This window comes from Scyliorhinus torazame, chromosome 25 (assembly GCF_047496885.1).
Source record: "Scyliorhinus torazame isolate Kashiwa2021f chromosome 25, sScyTor2.1, whole genome shotgun sequence".
Taxonomy (NCBI): domain Eukaryota; kingdom Metazoa; phylum Chordata; class Chondrichthyes; order Carcharhiniformes; family Scyliorhinidae; genus Scyliorhinus; species Scyliorhinus torazame.
In genome coordinates this window covers 30,115,315-30,139,864 of record NC_092731.1, presented here as the reverse complement: position 1 = coordinate 30,139,864, position 24,550 = coordinate 30,115,315, and the positions used below count along the sequence as shown (strand labels likewise).

General features: G+C 42.8%; 1 protein-coding gene across 10 annotated transcripts in view; it reads right to left on the bottom strand.

Annotated features, from left to right (window-relative positions):
• The window catches only part of LOC140402452 (ryanodine receptor 1-like), a 497,733-nt gene that overhangs the window by 415,746 nt on the left and 57,437 nt on the right, over positions 1–24,550 (bottom strand). For 6 of the 10 annotated variants that reach the window (XM_072490240.1, XM_072490241.1, XM_072490242.1 and 3 more), the window contains exons 3-4: positions 17,470–17,574; positions 8,924–8,944 (exon numbers count right to left, since the gene is read on the bottom strand). In XM_072490240.1, the coding sequence (XP_072346341.1) occupies positions 8,924–8,944; positions 17,470–17,574 (126 nt within the window). The remainder of the gene's footprint in view (positions 1–8,923; positions 8,945–17,469; positions 17,575–24,550) is intronic. The other 4 variants (XM_072490247.1, XM_072490246.1, XM_072490248.1 and 1 more) reach the window with 1 other exon arrangement.

Sequence of the window (24,550 nt, the reverse complement as noted above, 5' to 3'; positions counted from 1 at the left end):
CGTGGATATCCAAGGAAATAAGGGAGAGTTTGAAGGAAACTGAAGGAAAAAGCATACAAAGTAGCAAAGATTAGTGGGAGACTAGAGGACTGGGAAATCTTTAGGGGGCAACAGAAAGCTACTAAAAAAGCTATAAAGAAGAGTAAGATAGATTATGAGAGTAAACTTGCTCAGAATATAAAAAGATAGTAAAAGTTTCTACAAATATATAAAACAAAAAAGAGTGGCTAAGGTAAATATTGGTCCTTTAGAGGATGAGAAGGGAGATTTAATAATGGAGGTGAGGAAATGGCTGAGGAACTGAACAGGTTTTTTGGGTCGGTCTTCACAGTGGAAGACAAAAATAACATGCCAGTAACTGATGGAAATGAGGCTATGACAGGTGAGGACCTTGAGAGGATTGTTATCACCAAGGAGATAGTGATGGGCAAGCTAATGGGGCGAAAGGTAGACAAGTCTCCTGGCCCTGATGGAATGCATCCCAGAGTGCTAAAGAGATGGCGAGGGAAATTGCAAATGCACTAGTGAAAATTTACCAAAATTCACTAGACTCTGGGGTGGTCCCGGTGGATTGGAAATTAGCAAACGTGACACCACTGTTTAAAAAAGGAGGTAGGCAGAAAGTGGGTAATTACAGGCCAGTTAGCTTAACTTCGGTAGTAGGGAAGATGCTGGAATCTATCATCAAGGAAGAAATAGCGAGGCATCTGGATGCAAATTGTCCCATTGGGCAGATGCAGCATGGGTTCATAAAGGGCAGGTCGTGCCTAACTAATTTAATGGAATTTTTTGAGGACATTACCAGTGCGGTAGATAAAGGGAGCCAATGGATGGGGTATATCTGGATTTCCAGAAAGCCTTTGACAAGGTGCCACACAAAAGGTTGCTGCACAAGATAAAGATGCATGGCATTAAGGGGAAAGTAGGAGCATGGATAGAGGATTGGTTAATTAATAGAAAGCAAAGAGTGGGGATTAATGGGTGTTTCTCTGGTTGACAATCAGTAGCTAGTGGTGTCCCTCAGGGATCAGTGTTGGGCCCACAATTGTTCACAATTTACATAGATGATTTGGAGTTGGGGAACAAGGGCAATGTGTCCAAGTTTGCAGACAACACTAAGATGAGTGGTAAAGCAAAAAGTGCAGAGGATACTGGAAGTCTGCAGAGGGATTTGGATAGGCTAAGTGAATGGGCTAGGGTCTGGCAGATGGAATACAATGTTGACAAATGTGAGGTTATCCATTTTTGGTAGGAATAACAGCAAAAGGGATTATTTAAATGATAAAATATTAAAACATGCTGCTGTGCAGAGAGACCTGGGTGTGCTAGTGCATGAGTCACAAAAAGTTGGTTTACAGGTGCAACAGGTGATTAAGAAGGCAAATGGAATTTTGTCCTTCATTGCTAGAGGGATGGAGTTTAAGACTAGGGAGGTTATGCTGCAATTGTATAAGGTGTTAGTGAGGCCACACCCGGAGTATTGTGTTCAGTTTTGGTCTCCTTACTTGAGAAAGGACGTACTGGCACTGGAGGGTGTGCAGAGGAGATTCACTAGGTTAATCCCAGAGCTGAAGGGGTTGGATTACGAGGAGAGGTTGAGTAGACTGGGACTGTACTCGTTGGAATTTAGAAGGATGCGAGGAGATCTTATAGAAACATATAAAATTATGAAGGGAATAGATAGGATAGATGCGGGAAGGTTGTTTCCACTGGCGTGTGAAAGCAGAACTAGGGGGCATAGCCTCAAAATAAGGGGAAGTAGATTTAGGACTGAGTTTAGGAGGAACTTCTTCACCCAAAGGGTGTGAATCTATGGAATTCCTTGCCCAGTGAAGCAGTAGAGGCTCCTCCATTAAATGTTTTTAAGATAGACAGTGTTTTGAAGAATAAAGGGATTAAGGGTTATGGTGTTCGGGCCGGAAAGTGAAGCTGAGTCCACAAAAGATCAGTCATGATCTCATTGAATGGCGGAGCAGGCTCGAGGGGTCAGATGGCCTACTCCTGCTCCTAGTTCTTATGTTCTAAGTGAGTGGGCAAAAAATTGGCAGATGGGGTATAACGTGGGAAAATGTGAACTTGTGCACTTTTGCAGGAAAAATAGTATACTATTTAAATGGAGATGGACTACGGAATGCTACAGTACAGAGGGGCCTGGGTGTCCTTGTACATGAATCACAAAAGGATAGAATGCAAGCGATTAAGAAGGCTATTGAAATATTGGCATTTATTGCCAGGGGAACGGAATATGAAAATAGAGGTTTTATTGCGGCTGTACAGGGCCTTTGTGAGACCACATCTCAGGAACAATTTTGGTTTCCTTATTTGAAAAAAGATATAAATGCATTTGAAGAAGCAGTTCAGATAACATTCACTCGACATATTCTGGGGTGAAGGGTTTATCTTATGAAGTAAGGTTGGGCATATAGCCATTGAAATTTGAAATTGACAGGTGATCTTATTGAAACATAAAAGATCCTGAAGAGACGTCATCTGATGGATACCACGAGCATGTTTCTTCTCATGGGGGAGACTAGAACTAGGGGTCAAAGTTTAAGAAATAAGAGGTCTCCCTTTTCAGAGACGAGGGGGATTTTTTTTCTCAGAAGGTGGGACGTCTACGGCATTTGCTTTCCTCAGAAAATTGTGGAGGCTAGGTCATTGAATTACTAGCCTCATGGTAAAGAATCCTCTCGGTAAGAGTAATCATAACATAATAATTTCACATTTAGTTTGAGGACAGGAAACGTGAGACGAAAACTAGTGCCTTAAACTTAAATAAAGGCAATTACAATGGTATCAACCAATCAAATATTTTATATCAGTCTTCACAGTAGAAGACTCAAAAGCAACCCAAGAATAGTAGAAATAGGAAACCTCATGCCAGTTAGTCTAACATCTAGGTGTCCTTTTATATGAATCACAAAAAGTTAGTATGCATGTATCGCCGGTGATTAAGGCAAATTAAATGTTGCAGGAAGGCAGTGGGGTCCGCACCTGATTAAATGCTCATCCGCCACCAAATTTACATCAGGGTTCAAACTAGAGTTTAGCGGTGTTGCAAAGCAGACAACAGTTTTAAACATCGCCCAATAGTTACTAGAAAACAAAGTGCAATGGGTTGTATGAGTGTCAGGAAATAGAGTTAGTTTTAAATAATCTATATTTGTATTTTGCAGGTATTAGAAGTAAGGCATAGCTTTAAGCAAGTTTAATTTTTGTGGTTCTGCATTTGAAAGGTTAAAGACTTCAGTTTGGTTTAGATGCAGTTGGGACAAAAAGTATGTTTCAGGAAGATAGTTAAGTTAAAGGAACAAAGAACAAGTAATTGAACATGATCCTGTTGGGCGAAGTTCATGTAAAAATCAGAGAAAGAGCTCCGAGTTAAAGAGACAGCTGAAGAACCAGATTTAAAGTGATAAACCAAACATCGGAGGTAAATCAAAGGTTCGGTGACATCTTAATACAGCCTGTGAGCAGTAATGTTCTGTTGGCATTGCTGAGTACCTGTCAGGCAATGTGGAAGCTTGAATGAATGTAGCAATTCAATGCAGAGGAATACTAAAAAAAAAGAGACTGAAATCTTGGAAGAGGATCCTTGGTGAAGGCATCCGAGAGCAAACATTGTGTGGGAGACGATTCTGAGGCGTATTTTTGAGAGTGGAGTTCAGAAACACTCAAGGGGAAGTCAGATTTCAGCGAGTCCAGTGGGCTCGCAATGTGCTAAGCATCTGGTTGGACTTGATGAGAAATCCACAGAAGTTGTATTGGGCGGAATCTGTCACTTGCTTTTAGAGTGTAGTGCGTCTGACCAGACAGTCTGTTGGTTTACATGGACTACGTACTTAGCAAGGACATTATAGTCTGAGATATATTTTATAGCTTGTGTTACCCTTTAAAAATCTGTGTACCTCTGAAGCTATAGGTGGGATGAAGGAATATTTTATTGTACTCCATCTTTTCATGTTCAATTAATGTTTGATTCTTTTGTTACAAAGTTCATTGGCAGTCCTGTGACTCTGGTCATCCATGTTTCCAAACAAAAAAATAAAAATGTTACGATCTATTGAGCCAGAATTCCATTCTGGGATCCAACTGTCCAGTAGTACCAGCTGGGATCATAACAGGGAATCCAATTAGTTATCAGCTATTTGTGCTACTACTAAAGCTGAACTTCATTACCCAAAACAGCTAACTTTATTGCGAATGAAGCTACAAATTTTATTCAAATGTTAATGCCAACTAGCATAGTAATTCCTTGCTTTACTGATTAGATTTCATCCCCAATGTCACTGATATTGAAATATTGACCCTGTTCCTCTCTTCACAATGTTGCCAGACCTGCTGAGTATTTCCAGCAGGTCCTGTTTTATTTCAGATTTCCCCAACATCTGGAGTCTTTTGCTTTTATCCTATTAACACTTATTTCTTTATACCATTCAGTCATGCGAGTTCACTTGTTGCGGCCTTAGGGTGCTGTGGGAATTATGATAAAAAGTTATGCAACAATAAAAAGTCCTTAAAAAGGGAAATTAATAATTTAGCACATAAATCAGCTTAAGTGCTGTACCGGTACTAAATGTAATGGCCCACCGACATTTATGCCCTTCAAAATATTCATTTTTATGGTAAATTTCCTAATTCGATTTGCAAGAACCAAATTACTAACTGCTCAAGAGAAATCTACAGTGAATTTGAACGCCTGTAAAATGGTTTCAAAATCTAGAGAGTAGAGTTTTAATTCTGGATTTCAGTTACTAAACTATGATAAAACAATAATTACAAATTACTTACCTGATATAACAATGCACACACCTTCATTCTACAAATAATGGTGTTATCAGGTTATAATAACAACCATTTTACATTTAACTAATGTTATTTTAACTTTAGTAATCTCTATTAGCTAAATAGCCCTTTATCTACCATGTTATAAAATCACCACAACACAAGAAACAGAAATACAGTACACACCAGGTAAAACCAGACAGTTTATTCATATCCTCTACTGGCTAGCTTACCTATATCTGTCTTGACATTGCTATATTTCTCCTGTAAAACACAATTTCTATTTTAGATCGGGAGAGCAGCCATTTAAAGGCCTTGCATTGGTCTTTAGATATGGTGTTTGCCTTTAAGTGTAACAACATGCAGCCATCAATGCACTTAAAGTTGGCTTCCACCAGCAGCTGCTTTTATGTGGTGTGTACTGTATTTGGCTTGCTAAAGGGTTGTAACACTGGGAGGAAAAGTGGCCCTGTTCAGACAAATGTATAGTTGCCTTCACTGTGGCAATCTTTCTAACGTGTTCGAACGACAAGGAAATTGTGTAAAAAAAAAGTTACAGCAATTCATTGGAAAAAGGGGTGTTCAATATATAGTGTGAATGTGCTTTTTGCTTCCACAACTCAACAGTCATTTTAATTTTAAAGGAGTTCAGTAACAAACTTGAGCAGTGTCAAAACGTCAAAGTTATTCAGGGCATAAATTTAGCAAAGGAGGGAATTCATTATTCTCCTTTCTAAATTTGGAGACTTCAAGCTTCTGATTAGCATGGTCTCTTTCTTCCGTTTCTTCCGTGATCAGGGAGCTGTGGTGTTAAAGAGGAACATCATTATTTGTGGGGAATAGAAGTATTTTCAATGTACAATTGCAAACAATGGAGAAACCCGATTTGTATCTCGAGACCAGACAATATGAAAAAGATAGCTATTAATTACAGTTGCCAAAATTCTCCAACCTCACACAGCCGGTAACAGAGTTCCAGTGAGGCAGAGAATCCAGCGGAAGTGAAGAAAACGGGATTGGCGCCAGGCACTGATTTGTTTCTGATGCTGGCGTTGGGATCAAGGTTCTCGCTCCGCACTAGCAGGGGGATACAAATGGGTCATTAAAACCCATTTGCATCCACTTAGCGGGTCGGGGACCATATTCTCCGGGCCTGCGTGAAATCCGGTCCTCTGGACCGAAATCAGGTGGGTGAGAATTGCTACTGCTCTTGACAAGCGTGGTCCTAATAATGCAGTGGACCTCGTGGTGGGTCAAGGAGGTAACTCTTTAAGGGAGTTGCCCCCAAATTCCATCAGAGGCCCACCCTCCCACCACTTCAAACAGGGTTAAGTGCTGCCAATTTCCAGTTGACCACTTCAGAATCACTCGGGCATGAAGGGAAGTGATTGGAAAGCACTTAATTCAGTTTGAAGTGGTCCAGGACTTATCAAAGTTTGATATTTATAAACATTAAGGTTGGAGCACTTCAGTGTTACTCAAGCGTGAAGGGAAATGAATAGAGCAATGCTTACAGCCCTGTGTGTGTGTAAACTGTCAAAAACAGCCAAATACACCCTAGTAAAATCAACATCAAAGAGAAATGAATGCCTTGCAGCTCAAAAGATCTGAAGGGGTTTAAACACAGCTGACTGGTTTTCTTTTCAGGAATTGACACCTAGTGCTCCCCGTGTTTGAACCAGCAGATATATTGCCCAGATGAGTGTTCAAGCAGTAAAAGTTCACACTGCCCCTGTCTGGACTTTTCAATGGCTTCCAGATAGGGCTGTGACTCCTGGAGGAGCTTCCAGAAAGGGGTCTCTCTTCAGAATTGTCATGCAGGTGGAAGGGAGGATCTCGCAATTGGGCCGGCTCAAAATGGCAGCCCGATAGCAGGATTCTCTTGGGAAATCTCGCAATTCTCGTCATGCATAAATTTGCATGGCTTAGGATTGGGAATCGCTTCCTGGCAGTGCAAATCAGGTGCAAATGTGACCCGACAGGACAACATATTCCTTCGCCTAATATTCTAGCTAATGGCCAATATTTCTACAGAATAGATAAGTGGGAAATTTATGGTCAATTATTTATAATGCCTTTTTGGTCAAATGTGATAGATCTGACTGCTTTATTCTTGGGTGCCATCGCGAAGGAACAGGCGAAGAATCAACACACTGGTCACAAAAATGCATGAGTAAGAATAATTGGTATAGAGTCTTCCAGCTGAAGGCAGCCTTCAATGTAATTATGTAGTATTTAGGTGGGCTAGAACTGAAATGCTGTTCGGTTTCACCTCCTTATCCAATAAAGAATATGTTCACCTTAGAGGGGGTGTGCAACAAAGATCTACTCAGTTGAATCTTGGGATTAAAGGGGCGTCCAATGAGGAGATATAGGGTCGGATTCTCCGGCTTCCCAGCCACATGCTTCACGGCGACGGGAGGCGGTGTGCAGTTCGCTGGCGGGGAGGGTTCTCTGCTCCCGCTGCTGTCAGCGGAATTTCCCACTGAAGCCACATCTCCCGCTGTCAGCAAACAGAGAATTCCGGCCACAGAGTAGAACGCACCTCAAATGGACTAGAGTAGAATGGAATGAGATGTAACCTCATCGGAACACGTAAAAATCTCAGAGGACTCTTGATAGGATAGAGGGTAGATGTTGAAAGGACGTTTCTCCTGGCTGGAATGTCTAGAATTGGGTTCATAGCCTCAGGTAAGGGGTCAGCCATTTAGTACGGAGGTGGGCAAATTTCTTCGGAGGGTTAGGAATCGTTTGAATTCTCTACCTCAGGGAATCATGGATTTTCAATTGTAGATTCTATTCAAGACTGAGATCATTTGAATTTGGGGGCTAAGAATCAAGGTATATGGGGATAGGGTGGAGTGAAGGTAGAAGATCAGCCATGATCTTACTGAATGGTGGAGCAGGTTCAAGGAGCTCCTGTTCATTGTGCAATATTGCATATCACATTGAAAATCCATGTTTAGAAGACAAGACACACTCAACCTCAAGAGGAACGCCTCAGTATAATTATAGACTCATTTGCAACAATTGTTTCAGTGTAGTTCAATGGAAAAGGTGCAATCAGGTTTGGTAGCAGCCATGTTTGAACAGATCATTGCCTCATATTAAAGTACCAGAGGGCCAGTGATGTCAACAATGAGTTTCATCTTCAGGAAAGAGATATCAGAGAAGAAAATGCGACATCGAAATTTAGGAGGAGAAATTAATAAAAACATTTCATCCTTGGAAAGGGAAGCTCATTGGCTGTTCAAATCAAAAAGATTCCCAGAGCTGTGGTTCACTGTTCAAATATAGTGTGGCTTTGTAGCATACATAGGTAGGATAACATGCAAACCAAAACTGAACCACTGACACGTGTCTGAACACAGAGAGCAGGATTCAGGAGTCTAATCCAAGTCTTGAACAGGTACAAATGTCCAATGAGCTCTGCAGCAGTGAAATGAACAGGGATCTACCAAATATTGTTGTGATCATGTAAATATCTCCTTTCAGGCAGATGTAGCAAAATGTGTGTGTGTGTATAGAACTGTACACTGAATATACTTTCCCCATAGTGATATTCCTCTTTAATATCTTTCTAATACCTTGTGAAATTTTCAAGAAATTTATTGGAGCATATGATATTTTGCAATCGCAGATAATTTAATCTTCATTCCCAACCTCACTAAATCAGAGTTTGCTTTTCCAAGCGGTATTTTTCTTCCGGTTAGGAAAGATAAAAATGTAGCGAAATAAACAGAAATTGCAGAGACAAAATCTGAATGTAAAGAAGAGTCAAGATATTGATGATTAAAAAACAAATACGTTGAGAAATTGTTCTTTGTACCTCTTGAGCAAGAACTACAAAAAAATAGTTTAAAATAAGTCAGTTTTCCTGTGAAATACCATGTGCTTATTTAACACCGACGCCATTTTACACCAGAACTTCAGAGATCAAGTAAAGATTTAGCATATTGTGGTAAAATGAAAGCAATGAAATGAGATCTTTATGTAAGGTATGAACAGGGCCTTTGAGTGAAGTGAAATGTGTTAGAGCTCATGCACTGATTTGTCATCACCTACAACAAGGGATTTAAAATGTTTTATAAGGGACACAGCAACAAAACCACAGAGCAGTACAGACACACAAACATACCCATTTGTCCAGGTCAAGAGGCTTGCATAGTGGATAAAAATGAAAAGCAGAAAAAGTATTATTTTCAATTTGCTCTACTTTCTAGACCGTCACCCCCACCCCACCATTCCAGTGGCCAACAGTAAAGTTGATGGCACACTGTTTTAAAACAAAGCAAATATTACAATCGGTCAAATTAACATAAAGCACATGAAGTAGAATATGGCCAGAAATAGTGGTGATAGTGATGCAATGACAATGGTCATAGGATTACTTAGAATGTTGGACCGTTAATCACTGGAAACTAGAGCAACTTATTCCCTGCTCGCTGCTACAAATGGGGAAGCCACAGCATTGGCGCAAAATAAATCTTGATCGAACCACTTCCAGGAATATTTTATTAAATGTAGTTTGCTGTGCAGAATAAAAAGATGGCATGTACTGCAGTTCTCAAAACACACATTTTTATTGGGACTTCTCGAATCAGAACTAGAGGAGCAGAAAAGCTGTGGTTTCAGATACAGCCAACATGTCATTAAAAATCAGCCATAATGTAACCCTGTTAGTGTGATATACAGCCACTTGGCAGATATCCAAATATATAGCATCAGTGTTTTGGTGCAAAATAAAATATACCACTTGTGCTTGGATCTAGGACACTTGTGTGTGACCTGAACCTTTCAAGCATCTTTGTACATATTTTTGGCTATGTGCATGCCAAAATTCAAAAATGTACCCTACAAATAGCAGCCAACATCAGGCACTTTGCTACACACCGTGTAATGTCCATGAGATCTATCCCTATGCTAAATGTTAACACTGATGGGGAATTGTAACAGAGCAGTAATGTTACCGGACTATTCCAGAGGCCTGGATTAATGAGTTCAAATCCCACAATGGCAGCTGAAGGAATTTAAATTCAATTAATTAGTAAATCTGGAATAGAATGCTAGTCTCATTAGTAATGATCATGAAACTACCAGATTGTTGTAAAAGTTCATCTGGTTCACTAATGCCCTTCAAGGGAGGAAATTTGCCATCCTTACTTGGTCTGGTCTCCATGTGACTCCAGACACACATAATATGGTTGACTCTTATTGCCCTCTTGCATGCCAGTCAGTTGTAGAAAACTCACCAACACCTGCTCAAGGACAATATATGCTAGCCTTGCCAGTTACACTCTCACCCCTGTTCCAGATTCCTGTTTTTTCCTTTGACTTAATTTAATTTAAAGGCGAAAGGTGTCCCTGGAACCTTTCTTCTACAGTTCCCTCTCCCAGTAGACTGCTGCCAATGGGGTATTTCCTCTGAGATCCAGAACTCAACTTGACAATCACTGCTCCTTTAACTTTAGAGCAACTCATCCAAGATTCTTTGACTGATTTTCCTCAGCTTGCTAGTTATGTCGTTATGAGATTTAAACTGCTCCCTTCACCTTAGAGGATAATTACCAACTGGACTAAAAAAACGCTGTTCTGACTCGGTGGGTTTCTCTCTAGACCCCTGTTGCTAGGCAACAACAGTTTTTTCTGAACTTTTTTTTAGCAGGTCCATAAACTAGCTCAAGGGTCGTAAAACCTCATTAAGGATGCAAGTTATACAAAACATCTCTAAGCCTGCTGTCTCCACTCTAAAGTGAAACTAAACCCAAGTTTAACCTTTTTCACACAAATAAAAAATTTAAATTAAACATAAAGCTATATCTTATTCCTAACCCCCATAAATACATACATAACTTGGTTGCACGCGCTCTATTTCTTAATAGCTATGCTACTTATGAAAATTGAGACGAAGTGTGTTCTGTGATGCAAGAAACAATTTATTCAACGATCATTGTTAGAAATATATTTTATAAGGTGTAAAAATTTTCCATGATACAACTTGTATTGCAGTTAATTGTTTTCAATCCTAGTTTGAAGAATTGTGTCAGGAAATAATGAGATTACCAACTAAAGCAAAACATGAACCTGAGCCAGGGCTTTGGATTCAGCAGGAAAGCAGAACTAAACCAAACAACATTTCCCCCAAGAATATCAAGATTAAGGTGAAAAATGAGAGTTTTATCAAAACGTGTGAGAGTTTTATCAAAACGTACTGGAAAACAGCGACCTGGACTTATCACTGATCAGTTTAATGTTTCACTGACACATCAATGTGAATTTTGTTATTGTTTTCCGGGATGTGGGTGTCACTTGGGAGGCTCCCATCCCTAACTGCCCTTAAATTGAATGGCTTGCTCGGCTATTTCTAGGGTAGTTAAGAGTCAATCATATTGCTATGGATCTGGAGTCACCCGGAGGCTGCACCAGGTAAGAATAATGGATTTCCTTCCCTAAAGGACATTAGTGAACCAGATGTTTTTTTTTTTATTTTTTTTTTTATATACAGCAATTAACGATTCTTGCCATGATCACTAATCAGATTTTAAATCCCACAAGTTGTTGTGGGGGGATTTGAACCCATGTCCCTAGAGCATGAACCTGGGCCTCTGGATTGCTAGTCCAGTGACATTACCACGATGCCACCATTGTCCCGAATAGCATAGAACCTACACATAACTGGACACAATGACACTTTACCTGAAATTGCAATGGAAATGGAAGGGTTAACAAAGCAGTGTCTCGACATATAAGCATGAATCGATGATTGCGATATATTCAACACGCTCAATGAAAAGCTCTTTGAAAAGGCTTGAATATATTTCAAGTTTCTATCCAGAAAAATATAGATCTTTAAAAAAAATTAACTAAGAGTAATAACCTGAAATACAGAGAGCACGTGCCAGCAATGATCAATTCAAAGACAAATACAGCAGCGTCAACTAGGCTGACTAATTTCAAACTTTGTCATTTACATGAATTACAAAGCCAAATTGCATTCCCTGCAAAGGGTCTTCTTCACACCATAGCACCACAGCTTAGCTTGATAAGTTAGCATATACTGAGCACACAGAAAATTGCTGTCATGACACTGGAAGCAAGCAATAGAACAGAGAACATGCAGGGCAGAAGGAGGCCATTCGGCCCATCGAGTCTGCGCCGACCCACTTAAGCCCTCACTTCCACCCTATCCCCGTAACCCAATAACCCCTCCTAACCTTTTTGGTCACTAAGGACAATTTATCATGGCCAATCCACCTAACCTGCATGTCTTTGGACAGTGGGAGGAAACCGGAGCTCCCGGAGGAAAGCCACACAGACACGGGGAGAACGTGCAGACTCCACACAGAGTGACCCAGCAGGGAATCGAACCTGGGACCATGGTGCTGTGAAGCCACAGTGCTATCCACTTGTGCTACCGTGCTGCCCAACAGTTAAGACAAGATCTCCCATAAAGAAGTCCCAGGACCTGTGTAAATGGACAACTTCATTTTGGTCTGAGGCTCTACTGAAACTAACTGGCCATTTAAGAATGTCCCCTTTTCAAAACTATGTACGTGCAAAGCCTGCAGGACAGATAAGACATCGCTGTGGAATGCGGAGGATGAACTTAATGCACAGAATGCATATGATCCTATTGCGACCCCAACAAATCTTCATATAACATCCTGGTAGGGCACTGTTAATTGTACTGGGAGATTGACAAACTGGATGTCCAGTTTGACGACATTCAGTACGTTAATAACGCTCAAGAGCAAAGGTAAAAGCATGGGCCATCCTTATTTAAAGCTCGTGCACTCAACAGGTGACACTTTGAAGAGCAACTCTAGCACGGGAATGGGTAGATGTTTCATGTACATGATTGGTACATTCTTCGAACAAGGGCATAGGATGACGGAACCAAATACAGGGGTCCTTGGATGATGAGGGACAGTGTAATGAAACAACAACAACAAAAAGAGGGTGTTTGATGCATATCGGGTGAATTCTCCAATGAGAAGCAGGTCAAACACAATATGGGAATAATGGAAGCCAACATAAAAAGGGAAAAGAAAAATCTTCTACTGCCATGTAAATAGTCAGGAAATTTACCATGGCCAATCCATTTAATCTGCACATCTTTGGACAGGAGGAGGAAACCAGAGCACTTCGAGGAAACCCACGCAGACACGAGGAGAAAGTGCAAATTCCACACAGTCACCCAAGGCCGGAATTGAACTCGAGTCCCTGGTGCTGTGAGGCTAATCACTGTGCCACCCTTGATTACTAATCGTCTTTGAAGCCTTTGGCATGAATACCAGGGAAGAAACATGAACATGTTTACGTAATGGTTTTGAAAAGCAATATCTAACTAATCTACCTATATCTCCAGATAGATTAGAAACAGTTATTGACTTGTAGAAGTCCAACACAAAGAGCCTTTCGCTTGAGAAAAGCTAGGTACCAGGATGCAGGAATAGGATTTATCAATGTCATGAGCCCTTTTAATAGGTGTGCTCAGCATATGGTTTGTCTACAACCGATAAAGCCAGGCTGTAATCCTGCAGGGTGTGAAGAAGAGAATTACACAATTTGCCATTATTTCATCTAGCCCTTTGAGGTGGCATCAGTCAATTTGGATGAGAACACTTCAGAAATTTCTCATTATAAAGTTCTCATGGTAAACTATTGTTATAAGTTAAGAAACCTCTGAGGTGTTTCATTTATGGTTTGATCAGTAATAGGAAACCATGAGCTTTGTCATACTCATCACACCATTAGGACGAACACATTACAGAAGACACTAGAGTTAAATTTATTATTTTAATGAACTGCAATACTGGAAGCACTCACTAGTGACATCAGCAATGATTAAACAAATTTGTTGAATCATTTTTCCCTCCTGGTTCCCACTAAATATGTGGAGGACCAGTTACTGTTGAATACTTCACATGTACATCGCCAACCTCAAAATAGTCCAGGCCCATAGCTCACTTTCCCACTTATTTCCTGGAGATTTGCCTTTTCTAGAACATAGAACATAACAGCGCAGTACAGGCCCTTCGGCCCTCGATGTTGCGCCGACCTGTGAAACCACTCTAAAGCCCATCTACACTATTCCCTTATCGTCTATATGTCTATCCAATGGCCATTTGAATGCCCTTAGTGTTGGCGAGTCCACTACTGTTGCAGACAGGGCATTCCACACCCTTACTACTCTCTGAGTAAAGAACCTACCTCTGACATCTGTCCTATATCTATCTCCCCTCAATTTAAAGGTATGTCCCCTCGTGCTAGACATCACCATCCGAGGAAAAAGGCTCTCACTGTCCACCCTATCCGATCCTCTGATCATCTTGTATGCCTCAATTAAGTCACCTCTTAACCTTCTTCTCTCTAACGAAAACAGCCTCAAGTCCCTCAGCCTTTCTTCATAAGATCGTCCCTCCATACCAGGCAACATTCTGGTAAATCTCCTCTGCACCCTTTCCAATGCTTCCACATCCTTCCTATAACGCGGCGACCAGAATTGCACGCAATACTCCAAATGCGGCCGCACCAGAGTTTTGTACAGCTGCAACATGACCTCATGGCTCCGAAACTCAATCCCTCTACCAATAAACGCTAACACACCGTACGCCTTCTTAACAATCCTCTCAACCTGGGTGGCAACTTTCAGGGATCTATGTACATGGACACCGAGATCTCTCTACTCATCCACACTGCCAAGAATCTTACCATTAGCCCAGTACTCTGTCTTCCTGTTATTCCTTCCAAAATAAATCACCTCACACTTTTCTGCATTAAATTCCATTTGCCACCTCTCAGCCCAGCGCTGCAGCTTATCTATGTCCCTCTGTAACTTGTAACATCCTTCCGCACTGTCCACATCCGCCGACTTTAGTGTCATCTGCAAAATTACTCACCCATCCTTCTATGCCCTCCTCCAGGTCATTTATAAAAATGACAAACAGCAGTGGCCCCAAAACAGATCCTTGTGGTACACCACTAGTAACTGGACTCCAGTCTGAACATTTCCCATCAACCACCACCCTTTGTCTTCTTCCAGCTAGCCAATTTCTGATCCAAACTGCTAAATCACCCTGAATCCCATGCCTCCGTATTTTCTGTAGTAGCCAACCGGGGAACCTTATCAAACGCTTTACTGAAATCCATATACACCACATCAACTGCTTTACCCTCATCCATCTGTTTGGTCACGTTCTCAAAGAACTCAATAAGGTTTGTGAGGCACGATCTACCCTTCACAAAACCGTGTTGACCATCTCTAATCAAATTATTCCTTTCCAGATGATTATACATCCTATCTCTTATAAATCTTTCCAAGATTTTGCCCACAACAGAAATAAGGCTCACTGGTCTATAGTTACCTGGGCTGTCTCTACTCCCCTACTTGAACAAGGGGACAACATTTGCTATCCTCCAGTCTTCTGGCACTATTCCTGTAGACAAAGATGACTTAAAGATCAAAGCCAAAGGCTCAGCAATCTCCTCCCTACCTTCCCAGAGAATCCTAGGATAAATCCCATCCGGCCCAGGGGACTTATCTATTTTCACACTTTCCAGAATTGCTAACACCTCCTCCTTATGAACCTCAAGCCCTTCTAATCTAGTAGCCTGAATCCCAGTATTCTCCTCGACAACATTGTCTTTTTCCTGTGTGAATACTGACGAAAAATATTCATTTAGCACCTCTCCTATCTCCTCGGACTCCATGCACAACTTCCCACTACTGTCCTTGACTGGCCCTACTCTTACCCTAGTCATTCTTTTATTCCTGACATATCTACAGAAAGCTTTAGGGTTATCATTGATCCTACCTGCCAAAGACTTCTCATGTCCACTCCTGTCTCTCCTTAGCTCTCTCTTTAGGTCCTTCCTAGCTAACTTGTAACTCTCGAGCGCCCTAACTGAACCTTCATGTCTCATCTTTACATAAGCCTCCTTCTTCCTCTTGACAAGTGTTTCGACTGCTTTAGTAAACCACGGTTCCCTTACTCGACCACTTCCTCCCTGCCTGACAGGTACATACTTATCAAGGACACGCAGTAGCTGTTCCTTGAACAAGCTCCACATTTCCATTGTGCCCATCCCCTGCAGTTTTCCTCTCCATCCGATGCATCCTAAGTCTTGCCTCATCGCATCATAATTGCCTTTCCTTCAGATATAACTCTTGCCCTGCGGTATATACCTATCCCCTTCCATCACTAAAGTAAACGTAATCGAATTGTGGTCACTATCACCAAAGTGATTTTCTGTTGTACATTTTCTGTCTGTCATACACATGGAGATCATAATGTTGGTATTGTAATTTAATTGAAGGTTGGCAAACAGCAGACACTGTAATCGGAGTGTGTGTTACGGAGATAGAAAAGTAGTAATTTAATACAGTCAATTTATCACTAAGATTTCCACCTTTGCTCAAGGAATCCCACCACCTCCCTCTCCCCCAGCTGCCAATCGGGTGCTGGAATACAAAGATGTCAGATTAACACAATAATAAATTATTGCTGGACGAAAACATTCACACAAAATCTGCAAGTAACTGCAGTAAATCTATTATTTTATCCTATTTGGACACAAGTACACTACAGGTCAAAATATTTCAAAAATATTTCAACATTATAGGAAAATAATAGTGTTGATAATAAAATGTTTCCAATAGGAAAAAAAACATTTTATTGAGTTGCAGGCATGCTCTTTCCGTGCACATAATAAGATGACCAGAACTTTATAAGTGATGGACAAACAATATAAGACCCAATGTGAATGCAGTCCTCCTGTACTCCTGACAGGTTTAGAGATACTGGCCTGAATTCTCTGGTTGTTCCCATTCACTTTTCCCGCTGGCAGTGCACCTCCGCCCTCGGATTTCCCTGCGGCGTGAGGTGGTTTCATTGGCAAATCCCACTGACAAGTGGCGGGAAGACAGAATCCCACCGCCAGCAAACGGCGAGCGCTACAGGGCTGGGGAACCAGGGAATCCCTCCCATAGTCAAATTCTTTTACATCAGCAGGCTATGCATTTAGATATCTCTTAAGTTTTACATCCAGAAAGACTGCTTAATAAAGATGTCAAAAGAAAGTCTTCGATTTATTAATAGATTGAAACTTTTCATACTTCCTCCTCCTTCCAACATTAAATTTGAATTAAATTTCAACAACTTTTGACAAGCACATTGGCATCAGATATCCCATCTCTCATCAATTCTAGCAATAAATCCATTTGTAAATTCTTCATCTTTCTAACTAACTGAGCACACAGTATCAGTGGACATATTATTGAAATACTGCCACTAAGCCAGAGAATTAATTCAAGGTAAAACACATATTGGATATGGTAAGGAAATATTTAAACAGATTTACTTTATCTAAATACTACCCATTGCATGCAAGTTTTAATTGTTCTTGGATCACACACCAATATGGTCAAATATAGATCACCAAGCTTATGCACTTTCTCTCTAACCTATAATTTTGTATTTACCATATTTTAATGTTAATTTTCATGTTACTCTAGGTGATCGCAAAAGTTCAACAATCTAGAATAAACAAACTAATAACTTCAAGACAAATTTGGATTGTTGATTCAAAGGAAGACATTTTTCACACATACTGGTTACCCAATTACTATGTTTAACAATAAATGTATTATATTCTATTCAACAAGCTAGTTTGCAGACTTACCTCATTACGCTTTTCAACAGTGTTAGCCAGCATCTCCTGCAGAGCTCGCACAGAGAGCGACTGCTCCAACACAAAGCTACAAATTGCAAGGTCTGGAGGAACATTCTGCAAACAGAAGGGAAATACAGGTTTGATGCTGTACTTTACAAAACGTAACTGAGAGATCCATTGCCATGTTGTCAAATTATTTAAATCGATTTACCAACAGATTAAAGTTACAATATTAATTACCGACAGTCATGAAATAAACTGACAAGCTAAAGAATCTGATATCTAAACAGTTGGAGACTTTTTCCCCAGGACGGAATTGAAAATTAAAAGGGGGCTCAAGTTCAAGGTGAGTGGGAAAAGGTTCAGTGGAAATGTGCGAGGGAAGTTTTTTTTTTTTTTTTTTTTTTTTTTTTTTACACAGAGGTTGGTGATGGCCTGGAATGCACTGCCAAGTGAGGTGGTTGAGGCAGATACGTTAGCGACCGCTAAGGCTTATCTGGATAGGCACATGAACAGACATGGCATAGAAGGATACCGGCGGTTGGTCTAGATAGGACACATTGGCGCAGGCTTCAAGGGCCGAAGGGCCTGCTCCTGTACTGTATTGTTCTTTGTTCTAATTTGCTACTGATTTTGTGCTTTAGAAAATCATCAATAATTCAATCCATTTGAATTGGAATATGACAGGGATTGTGAGAAAGCAATTTTTTGTCCATATAGTTTTCTGACAATGCTTTTGACAGCATGTTCTAGAGGAAAGTTCTTTTAAGAATGGAAGCTCCAGTCACTGGGTGGAATATGCAAAATGTAAGAATAGCTACAAAATATTTGCAACACAATATCTTCATTTCTTCACACAAGTTTACATGGCAATCTAAGTCCTGGATTAATGGTGACAATAAACATACTTAGAAACCCTCGACTATAGTTGTCAACTGCTTCGAAAATTAATGTTGGATCATCAGCTACATGAACAGGATTTATATACGCAGATAAGAATGAAGCAGTAACGCCAATGAAATGCCACTATTGATAGAGTGAGACCAATTGTTTTTTTAACAATGACTTAAGGACAGAGAGCAGCAAATCATGGTAGTTGTTTTTGTTCAGACTGGAGGGTGGTAGACAGTGGTGTTCCGCAAGGCTCTGTGCTGGGACCACTAGCCTTTTTGCTATACATAAATGACCTGTACCTTGGAATACAGAGCAAAATTTCAAAATTTACCAGCGATGCCACCATGGCATAGTGTGGTGATATGAATTGCCTGAAACAGGACAGATGATAGACAAGCAAAAATGGACAGACAAGTGACTGATGGAGAAGTGCGAGGTGATCCATTTTGGCTAAAGGAATAATGGTATGCAGGATAAACTTAATGGCACAGTTCTAAAGTGTGTGCAAGAACAGTAGGACCTGAGAGTGCATGTGCTTTGGTCCTTGAAGGTGGCAGGGCATTTGAGAGGGCGGCTAGCAAAGCATGTGGCATCCCAGGCTTCATAAATAGAGGCTTGAGTACAAAAGTAGGCAAGCTCCACAGAATTCTTCCTAAAGTTCCCAACTAGAATACTTCATGCAGTTCTGAACACCGTATTTTAAGAACGATGTGAAGGTCATAGAAATGTAGAAAATAGGAGTAGGCCATTCGGCCCTTTGAACCTGCTCCGCCATTCACTATAATGGCTGAACATCCAACTCAGTAACCTGTGCCCACTTTCCCCTTCCATATCCTTTGATTCCTTTAGCCCCATCTTGAAAACACACAATGTTCTGGCCTCAACTGCTTCCTGCAGTAGCGAATTCCACAGGCTCACCACTCTCTGGGTGAAGAAATCTGGTTTCTCAACATATTGGTCCAGAAAACCATCCCATATACACCCCAGGAATTCCTCTTCTTTGGCATTGTGACTAAGCTGGTTTGCCCAATCTACATGCAGATTAAAGTTACCCATAGTTGTAGATTTTCCTTGATCACATTCCATTCCCAACATCAACACTGCAGTTTGGGGGTCGAAATACAATCCCCATTAAAATTGCTTTGACACCTTAGTGTTTCACATCTCCACTGATACAGATTCCCATCGTCAGTGCTAATGGGCTGGATTCTCCGGCCGCCTGACCGTGTGTTTGACAGTGGGAGACGGTGGGATTTTCTGCTCCTGCTGTGGTCAATGGGAATTACCATTGAAGCCACCCCATGTTGGATTGGATTGGATTTGGTTTATTGTCACGTGTACCGAGGTACAGTGAAAAGTATTTTTCTGCGAGCAGCTCAACAGATCATTAAGTACATGGGAATAAAAGGGAATAAAATAAAAAACATAATAGGGCAACACAACATATACAATGTAACTACATAAGCACTGGCATCGGATGAAGCATACAGTCCAAATCTGGTCATCCCTTTGACAAAGAGTCATCTGGACTTGAAACATTAGCTCTTTTCTCTCCCTCCAGATGCTGCCAGACCTATCGAGATTTTCCAGCATTTTCTCGTTAGAAAAAGGAAAAACTCTTCTGATTAGCTGCTGGTACAAAGAATAGGGAGCAAATATTTAAAGATTTTGGGCAAGAGATGCAGAGGAACGTGAGGAAGAACTTTTTTTTTTGAAAGCAGTGAATGGTGATCGGCAACTTGCTGCCCACCAAGGTGGTGGAAGTAGAAACAACCCATAATTTCAAAAGGAAATTGGATGGGCATTCGGAAGCTAAATTATAGGCTAAGGGGATCTCGTGAGGGTTGTGGGGCAGTGGACTGACTGGATCACTCCATGGGGATCTGGCATGGACTAGGTGGACCATCTGTGTCATAAATAACCGTGGCTCTATAACCCATGGCTCTATAAATCTAGCTAGACAATATAATTTTCAATTTATGATCTCTTACCAAGAGACAGAAATTGCAACAATAAGCATACATCAAGTACCTTAATATGATGTCAAGTAGATTATCATAGATTACCATAGAATTTACAGTGCAGAAGGAGGCCATTCGACCCATCGAGTCTGCACCAGCTCTTGGAAAGTGCACCCTTCCAAGGTCATCACAAGTATGATGAACAGGAGTTGCATACTACAGCAAATAGATTGTAATGAATCTTCTACAGCATACCTTCAACGGAAGTCGGGATTAAAACCCACATCTTCGACACCTCAGCATATTACCAACGACAGGAACCTTAAGGATGCGGTGACCAACTGTGGCAATTAAGTGCCTAATTAAGGACCACCTCCCACTCCTACCTGCATTTTACTAGCAACAGGAGGGATTGCCACCAGCACATGAGAAGACTGTTAAACTTGACAGAGGTGGAGGCTGCAAGTCATCAGGCAGGCCGTCAGTAACCTATGCAATCTGCTGCAACAACATTCACTGTACGCTAAACCAGGGGCTATATATTTTGCCAGAGAATGTCAGTAACTACCACGCAACATGATTTTAATTTCTCCCAATCTGCCACAGGGGGCGTATCAGTAGCAAATAGGTCATCAATAACGTTCTTGGTCAGAACAAATCAGTACATTAATTTTGTAATAGGTGCAAACAGCCAAAATGGAAGTATTCTGGAATCCTTATCTGAAAAGTCAGTACATTTCCTTCAGCTTTGCACCAAGGAAGTCAAAAGGCAGAATAAACCTCATGCTTTCCCAATTGGAAATAGTTTTGATGCTCTTTTCCCAAATCAACACGTGGAACTGTTGTTGGATTAAACTTTGTAAAATGTCTGCTCGTTAAAAAAGGGTAATATGTTTTTAATTTTAGGTATTTCTTGATCTTTTAGGCACTTACAGGAATTAGTATTTGTTTCTATCCCACTTGGTAAACAGTTTTCCAAGATGACTGACATAAATGTGAGCGCAGGAGACAGTCAACATGGTTTTATGAAAGGGAAATCATATTTGACGCATATTCAAGGTTTTTGACATGCAACTAGCCCGGTAGAGCACTAATTGGCAGGGTACAAGCTCAGAAGCTGTTTCCCTTCACTGGGCAGTCTAGAACTAGGGGCATAGGGTTGCACTTTAACCTATAAATAATCCAGCTTGGAGGTGGATGGAGCAGATTAAAATCTGACAAAAATGTATTTCCCTCCACAAACCGGCCTCCAATACCCCCATTTCAGGCTTTAAACGGAAGCCAGAGCTGGGCAGGCCGCCAACCCTCTCCAAATAGGCAACTTGGAACTTTAGACATGATAATGAAGCAGTTAGCCTCATTTTCATTCAGCTTTTAAACATTAATTGCTGTGAGACAAATGTCCTGAGGGCCAAGGAACCTGGCAGCTCCATCGAGGCAAACACTTGGTGGATTGTGGAAATTTTCCTGCACATTAATCACCTGAAGCCAACCTGAGAAGCGTGTGATTGCATACCCGTCCCACCAACCTGCCCCCATCTCTGCCCACCCGTCCCACCAACCTGCCCCCATCCCTGCCCACCCGTCCCACCAACCTGCCCCCATCTCTGCGCACCCGACCCATCAACCTGCCCCCATCTCTGTGCACCCGTCCCACCAACCAGCCCCCATCTCTGCCCACCCTTCCCACCAACCTTCCCCAACCTCTGCACACCCTTCCCACGAACCTGCCCCCATCTTTGCCCACCCTTCCCACCAATCTTCCCCAACCTCTGCACACCCTTCCCACAAACCTACCCCATCTCTGTGCACCCTTCCCACCAACCTTCACCCATCACTGCACACCCTTCCCACCAACCTGCCCCATCTATGTGCACCCATCCCACCAACCATCCCCCATCTCTGCCCACCCGACCCATCAACCTGCCCCCATCTCTGTGCACCCGTCCCACCAACCAGCCCCCATCTCTGCCCACCCTTCCAACCAACCTTCCCCAACCTCTGCACACCCTTCCCACGAACCTGCCCCAACTTCTGCATACCCTTCCCACCAACCTTCCCCTACTCTCACACCCTTCCCACCAACCTGCCGCAACCTCTGCTCACCTTTCCCACCAATTCCCCCATCAGTGTACATTCTTCCCACTAACCTGCCTCTGCACACCCTACCCCCCAACATGCCCCAACCTCTGCACACCCTACCCCCCAACCTGCCCCAACCTCTGCACACCCTTCCCACCAACATGCCCCCATCTCTACACACCTTCCCACCAATTCCCCCATCAGTGTGCATCCTGTGATGGTCGGATCACATCTTTCCCACCAACGTGCCCAAACCTCTGCGCACCCTTCCTACCAAACTACCCCCATCTCCGCGCACCCTTCCCACCAACCTTCCCCCACCCTCTGCGCACCCTTCCCACCAACATTTCCCCACCCTCTGCGCACCCTTCCCACCAACCTTCCCCCACCCTCTGCGCACCCTTCCCACCAACGTACCCAATCTCTGCGCACCCTTCCCACCAACCTTCCCCCACGCTCTGCGCACCATTCCCACCAACGTACCCCATCTCTGCGCACCCTTCCCACCAACCTTCCCCCACCCTCTGCGCACCCTTCCCACCAACGTACCCCATCTCTGCGCACCCTTCCCACCAACATTTCCCCACCCTCTGCGCACCCTTCCCACCAACATTTCCCCACCCTCTGCGCACCCTTCCCACCAACCTGCCCCACCCTCTTCACACCCTTCCCTCCAACGTACCCCATCTCTGCGCACCCTTCCCACCAACCTGCCCCACCCTCTGCACACCCTTCCCACCAACGTACCCCATCTCTGCGCACCCTTCCCACCAACGTACCCCATCTCTGCGCACCCTTCCCACCAACATTTCCCCACCCTCTGCGCACCCTTCCCACCAACTTGCCCCACCCTCTGCACACCCTTCCCACCAACGTACCCCATCTCTGCACACCCTTCCCACCAACCTGCCCCACCCTCTGCACACCCTTCCCACCAACCTTCGCCCACCCTCTGCACACCCTTCCCACCAACCTACCCCATCTCTGCGCACCCTTCCCACCAACCTGCCCCACCCTCTGCACACCCTTCCCACCAACATTTCCCCACCCTCTGCACACCCTTCCCACCAACCTACCCCATCTCTGCGCACCCTTCCCACCAACCTTCCCCCACCCTCTGCGCATCCTTCCCACCAACGTACCCAATCTCTGCGCACCCTTCCCACCAACCTTCCCCCATCTCTGCGCACCCTTCCCACCAACCTACCCCCATCTCGGCACACCCTCCCACCAACACCCTCCCACCAACATTCCCCAACCTCTGCACACCCTTCCCACCAACCTGCCCCACCCTCTGCGCACCCTTCCCACCAACCTACCCCCATCTCGGCACACCCTCCCACCAACACCCTCCCACCAACATTCCCCAACCTCTGCACACCCTTCCCACCAACCTGCCCCACCCTCTGCACACCCTTCCCACCAACCTGCCCCACCCTCTGCACACCCTTCCCACCAACCTTCGCCCACCCTCTGCGCAGCCTTCCCACCAACCTTGCCCCCAGTGGACCATCTAACTGACAATCCTCTCCCAGCCACATCAATGGTCCCTTCCTTTGTCCTCCCCTTCTCCCACCTGCTTCCCCCTCCCCATCGACCCTCCATCCTCCTCCAGTCACACAAGATTTTTTTTACTGACCTGGTTTCAGGATAAAGAGTCGACTATTTAGAGCTGAAATTATGCTAACTTTCTTCACTCAAAGGATTATTAATCTTTTGCTTTCACTCCTGAGGGCTAGAGATGTTCAGTTGTAGAATATGCCCAAGAGCGAGACCAATCGAATTTGGGGTACAAAGGGAATCGAGGGATATGGCCTTGGGTGGGGAAATGGGGTTGATATAGGGTCTTATTGCATGCCAAAGTCAACGTGAGGGTCTGTATGGCCAACATGCTCCTATTTCCTATGTTCTTAAGCTGCTTTGAAGTACAAGGAGTTAAGTAGTCCACAGCACTCCTTTGGGAAAACCGACGTTATGCCAGTGGCTTTCTATAGATTGCTATGAATTTTCTCCTTTTGTTCTATTTTTCAGTAATGACTGTCCCACATTCAGCCAGACAAACTTGGTTCATTTCTATCTCTGGAAAATAACATTGCTAATTACAGGTCCTGCAGATACATAAGTTTAGAATTCAGCTCTGGCTCTACAAAGAA